At 39.1% G+C, this 6160-nt stretch overlaps 1 protein-coding gene across 1 annotated transcript; it reads right to left on the reverse strand.

Moving 5' to 3' along the window:
* Window positions 1-307: 307 nt before the first annotated feature.
* On the reverse strand, window positions 308-5357 carry slc6a14 (solute carrier family 6 member 14). Its single transcript, XM_030092160.1, has 15 exons — window positions 5261-5357; window positions 4946-5081; window positions 4726-4857; window positions 4242-4403; window positions 3985-4093; window positions 3762-3894; window positions 3430-3570; window positions 3144-3279; window positions 2877-2969; window positions 2664-2789; window positions 2373-2491; window positions 2195-2294; window positions 1604-1713; window positions 855-1022; window positions 308-782 (listed from the first exon to the last, which is right to left on the reverse strand). The coding sequence occupies exons 1-15, from the start codon at window positions 5312-5314 to the stop codon at window positions 672-674; spliced, it is 1830 nt and encodes a 609-aa protein (XP_029948020.1). The 5' UTR covers window positions 5315-5357; the 3' UTR covers window positions 308-671.
* Window positions 5358-6160: the final 803 nt, after the last annotated feature.

Here is a 6160-nt window from a genome sequence, read left to right on the forward strand (position 1 = left end):
GAGGGCTTTGTGGGGTGATCAATGGTAAGGTGTCATCTGCAAAAAATGTTTTTTTGTGGTGATAAGACTGTCTAATGCAAGCTGCCAGTGGTTCAATAAAAAGTGGAAAGGGAATATTTTGACTTGGTAACACTTTCTTGGTGAAATGTTACATTAAGCTTCTCTTCTTCTTTCTTTTTTTATTTTTTACATACATCAGGATTTTTCTGTAAACATTTCGAGTTCACATCCAAAGAGTATGAAAACAGGTTGGGCTTACAGTCTTCATAAATGGTGGATATTGAGAAAAAAGTCTATCAATCTCCTGGACAGTTTCCGGCTGTCTAACCTATAAATGAAAAACATTCTGTGTCACTAAGCTTGAGATAGTTTTGCTACTAGTGTTGTGGATTATGATACTGGTCTCCTGAAATAACACAAACAACCTTCACACACGCCTACAGTCACAGCAGTGGTAGATGGTGTTTGACTTCCTCAGTACCTTTCAGAGATAACAGCTTTGGTGCTTCAAAGAAAACTCATGTAAACACATGACGTACAGTGAGTCTATAACCTGTGAGCAACATTAGGTCCATAATTGTTCGAACTATGTCATTTATACAACATAATAGTAAATAAACTTTAACTGACCTAATTAGGCCCTGTTGTCTCTAATCCCTTTCCTGACATCTTTACATAATTTGTTTTGCAGTTTTGCAGTTTTCTTCCGAGTAGCGTTCCCCTCTGTGGATGTCCAGGAAGGGATGCCACTTGTCCGACGGAGCGCATAATGACTTCAGACGCTGCGGGTACAGTTTGGGTTAAAAACACCGACACATGCAGGACCGATCGACAACCAAGCTCGTCTTTCTCACCGTCCACAGGTTTCCCTCTGCTCTGATCAACTTATAGCCAGCGACGAGTGGGATCCACATGAGAATGGCCGCAATCATGCACCAGCCCAAAGCCAGACCCCAGGCTGGGTACTGGACCTCTCCGTAGACGGGAGGGACGAGGACCACAAAAGACCATACCAGGATCGCCTACGCAAGACAGCCAAAGACACACTTGAATGTAGATGCTGTCAGTGACACTGATGTACTGATAAGTCGCATGAAAATGCATGATCATGATGCAATGCAAACAAGTAACACCATTAACTCTTGACTGAAGGTTCACATAACATCTTACAGTCACTGGCAGCAGCAAACAGAAAAATACAATGTCATACGGTATTACATAAATACTCTGCAGTCTCACGGTGGAGCTGAAGTTAGCAAATCACTGCAATAAAAACTGTTAAATCATTTGATTTTTATAGTCAGTCTCTTAGGTCAACCACATTTGACACTTCAAGCTAAATGCAAACATCTCACCCCCCCCCCCCCCCCGAAAAAAAGAGTAAAATACTTAAAGACAGAGAGAAAGAATAGACTCTTATAAAACACTGGATTTGATATGCATGTATCCTAAATGTTATTGTTCCACTTCTCAAACTAAATATGAATCCATGTTACACTGTTTTTACCTTCTAAATCATACTTACTTGATATACAACAGAATAAATAAATATGTCAAGTTTCAGGTGGCACATCATCAAGCTAAAAAATAAAATCATACTCACCATTGTGACGACGGGGGAAATGACAAACCAACAAGCTCTCCAAAACAGCCAGAAGCAGAAGCTCCTTTCTCCAATCATCATCTCGATGTCTTTGATGATACTATTTACACCTGGGATAGATGAAAAGATCTCTCAGACTTACTTTTATAATGATGACTATATAAATAAAGCATTGTTTTTATCTCAAGTGTAAAACTGTAAAACAGAAATAATGATGGGATAATAATGATTGAATCCTATGTGAAGATGAAGTGAATCAACCAACACAAAAAAACACTACGTATTAAATAGTTTTGCTGTGTGGAGTCAAACGGTGAAAGACAATGAAGTAGAAGTAGACCAAATTATCTGTACAACGTCACGCAGTTACAACAGCTGCTCGTTTGTGACGGTATTGCCCAAACCGAGCATGTCTGCCCGTGAGACATTTTTCTTTCTGCTAAGTGTTGCTTCTTCAGATTTGCTCTGCTAGCTTAGTGGAACGAAATACACTGTGCTCCTCTCTCTGAACACACCCTAACAAGGGTTAAAATTCTTGGTGAATTTTTTACCAAATTTTTTGTTAGTGTCAGGATGCCAACATGTATTTACCATATATATAGCAGAAGCCAATGATCTCCATCAGAACCAAAATCAGGATCACCCAGCCTCCAACGACTTGGTCCATTAGGGATACCCAGTATATTCCTGCCTGTGTAAATAATGAAGTGAAGTGGGATACTACTGCCGAACATTTCTACTGTTATCACCTCTTGTAAACCTACTCTACCTGTGTAACGCAGGGAAGGCCCAAGAGGAAGACGATAGCATTTAACAGTGCAGTCACTGTGGCATGCTTGGATTTTAACTTTTCAGGGAAGGCATCTTCCATACAGGTGGAAATCGTTTCTGATGATAATAAGATGACTGAGCTCAGTGATGAGTGCAAAATTGATTTTGCAATAATGAATACCGTTGGTTTCACAATGATATAAAAGAAGAGCTACTGTTCAATCATATTGTTACCAATGGAATTAATAATTTTCTTAAAAGACAACAGTAAAGCAGATAAAGATCTAACCTATTATTACAAGCAAAGAATCCAAGCCGATATTCAAGAGCATGAAGAAGAACAAAATGGACCACAGTGGGGAGAGCGGAAGCTTGCTGAGAGCATCTGGATAGACGACGAATACTAGACTAAACCCTGAAGAAAAAGTGGTTAGAAGATCAGAAAACATGTCAAAATATTTTGATGTGAAAAAAAAGATAATGTGTGGTAGAGGTGACAGACCTTCTTGTACTACTTCTGAAACAGGTTTTCCATAGACGTGAGCCATGTGTCCCAAAGTGGAAAATATGGCAAAGCCTGCAAACACACTGGTAGCTAGAGAACAATGAAAATGGTCTCACACATTATTCAGTGTATACGTTTATTGCTCTATTTTATGAAAATCAACCTTCCCATATCTAAGAATAAATCTCTTAAAGTGTTGAGCAGAGATCTGATGGTGGATCTGTGGTGGATTCTGGATAACAAAGCAAAACTTCAGTTGTGTACCATGGTTAGTAAATCCCACAATGACAGAGTCCAGCATCATGTTGTTGTGGAAATTGCAGTAGGAAGACAGAGTTGTAGATCCACCGAATCCAACAGCCAGGGAGTAAAAGGTTTGGACTGCAGCATCTTTCCAGGTCTAAAACAAGTAGAGAATTCAACACTGTACCAGACAAGAACTTAATGCTGATTCTAGTATCTGATCACCATGATCTTTTTTTTTTCACTCAGTGCTCACAGTGGACTTGTGAAAATGAAGTTTATAGATTTTGAAAAGTTGGGTCCTTACCTGCCCTTCGGCAAGTTTGGTCAAATTGCTTTGAGAACCAATGTAGAAATCTATTCCATCTTTTGCTCCCTCTAATGTCACACCTCTGATCAACAGGATGAGAATTACTAGATATGGAAATGTTGCTGTGAAATACACAACCTGGAAAGACAAAAATCAGAACTATGAACTCCAGGCTTGTGAACTGACAGTGTGATGCAGACGCTCAAATTTTAAAACCGTGTCCCGTGATGGGTTGGACACATGAGATTCATGAATGTGGTTGACTCACTGAGTGCTCCACACTGTCACTCTGAAAGAAGAAAGGAGACGTGAGCAGGATGTAAACATACTTTGCCAGATGACTTGATGCCTCTGATGAGCGTCGCAGCAACAAGTATGGAGCTCAGCAGCAGACAGAGAGCCAGGTGCCAAACTATTGTCCCTGTTTCATCAAGACCACTTGATCTCTGCAGAACCACAATGCTGCAAGGGACAAAAAAGACATGTACATGTACAATCTCAGCAGTACATGTTTGGGCACATGTGATAATTTTGAATGGCGGAGATGTTTACTCCCAATACTGTTCACTTGGACTCTGCACTGGAACGGAGTTCAGTGAAGAGCAGCTGTTGTTTCCCTGTGTCCAGTTAGCCAATAAATCATTGGATCCATTACAGTACACTGAAAGAAAAGATTTTTAATGCTTCTACCAAAGGAATCACGAAGTTGAAACAAATTAGGGTTCATTCACTTTAAGAAAGTACAATTCACAGTGCATACATGATGGAAACAACTTATAAAACTTTTGAGGAAAATAAAAGTGAAGTACCTCTAGGAGTTTTGCTGCAGTTCTCGTTGGCCCAGCTGAAGCAGTCGGACCACGGCAGAGGATTCTGCATGGAGGCGAACATGTAGCACAGACTGTAGGCGATGATGACGTTGTAGTAGATCGACATTAATAGATTTACAACAACTATTGAAAGGCCAACACCTGGAATAGAACAAAAAATAACATTCACTTTTTATAAATACTAAAAAAAAAAAGTATGCTTTCTTCTCTTCTGCGCTTTCTAGTTGGCTAAAAACAATCTTCATTGGCTGATCTTAACAAATGATTGATTGATTATCAAATGAGACAACATGCACACATCTCCCCTTATTCCCCACTTAGCAAGACCCTGAAAAGCCATCGTCGAGAAAGGAATTGATAAGTCATTACTCAATACATCATTAAAATCACCGGTTTACTCAGTTGTTCCATGATACACGGTGGGTAAATGTGTCGTTGTTCATGATCTGGCGTCCAGGCTCACCTTGCAGGAGTGGTACTGCTCGCCATACGTTGACTGGCCCCTGGCTGCAGAACTGACCAATGACAGATTCCAGGAAGTGAAGAGGTATTCCACAAAAAAACAACATAAGAAAATATGGGATAAGAAAAGCACCTGGTCAGAGGGAAAAAGACATGTTTATTCTAGAGTGTCACAATAACATACTTTGAATTTTATTTTCAACATGATGCCAAAGAGTTACCTCCTCCGTTCTTGTAAGCCAGATAAGGAAACCTCCAAATATTTCCCAGGCCAATTGCAAAGCCGATCATAGACAACACATGCTCAGTCTTGTTGGTCCAATTCCCACGCTCTGGATTCTCATCACCATAACTTTTCTGCTCAAAACAGATTGTTTCATTTGTGAGAGTTCACCTAGCCGATATGTTCTTTAAAGAACCTCAAAGTCTAGTTAGATAAAGTGGCCATTTTTGGTCAAATACAGCTTCACCAATATTGTAATTCCAACATAAGTACAATGTACAAGAGAATGAAGTTATTTAAGAGTTGAACAAACCTTTTCAGAATGAATCGGAGGAGAGTTTGACTTGTTTGAGCCACATTTCCACATTTTGTTTCGTCAGCTTCTGCTTCTGGTCTGAACTCTGAATTCACATCCTCCTACCTGGAAAACAGGAAGGTGGAGTTTCTGCTGCCTTCCAGTGACTTTAATTTGAATAAAAGGGATAAACCATTCTGGAAATGGACTTTTAAAACATACATGATGTTTTATTGCCTGTGTACCTTTAAACTGCATTTTTTTGGTAAATACCAACATTAAACTTTGGTATCTTACGTCTCCCTTTTTTCTTGTTGTTCAATATTGCAGAAAAAAACAGTGACTTAAAGTCATAATGTACGTTGTCTGTGTTTTTAGTCACAGAGAGCACACAGTACAGCACACAGCAATGCATGTAACCTTTAAAGTAAATACTGTTTTGAATGCTTGAATACGTGCTTTGAAGAGCAACTGTGCAGCCAACTTTTCTTAAAACTTTAAGATTTTCTTAGCAAGCTGGACACACTTGTCGTGGTATTAGTCCGTCACTTTTTCTTTAATGAACTACTTTTGAGGGAAAGAAAAGATAGAAGTACAAGTTAAAATATGAATACAACACAATAAAGTAAAATAAGTAATATTAATAAATACATCTATGAATCTTTTAGGAAGTTTACAAATGTTTGTATAACTTTATCTACACTTTTTAGGAATTCTCTATATGCTTTTGGTAAGTAGGTTTTAGTTTTATCAAGTGTTTTCAGTTAAAGGACACTGCCAGGTTTTTAGCGTGTAAAAACACAACTTGGCAGTCTGTCTGAAGAAGAACGGTCTAAATTGAGATTAGCCTGCTCATCCAGCGACAGCTGTATCCTCTCCTCCTTCAGAAACAAACATTACAGACACTAGCTGTACTGG

This window comes from Salarias fasciatus, chromosome 5, assembly GCF_902148845.1.
Source record: "Salarias fasciatus chromosome 5, fSalaFa1.1, whole genome shotgun sequence".
Lineage (NCBI taxonomy): Eukaryota > Metazoa > Chordata > Actinopteri > Blenniiformes > Blenniidae > Salarias > Salarias fasciatus.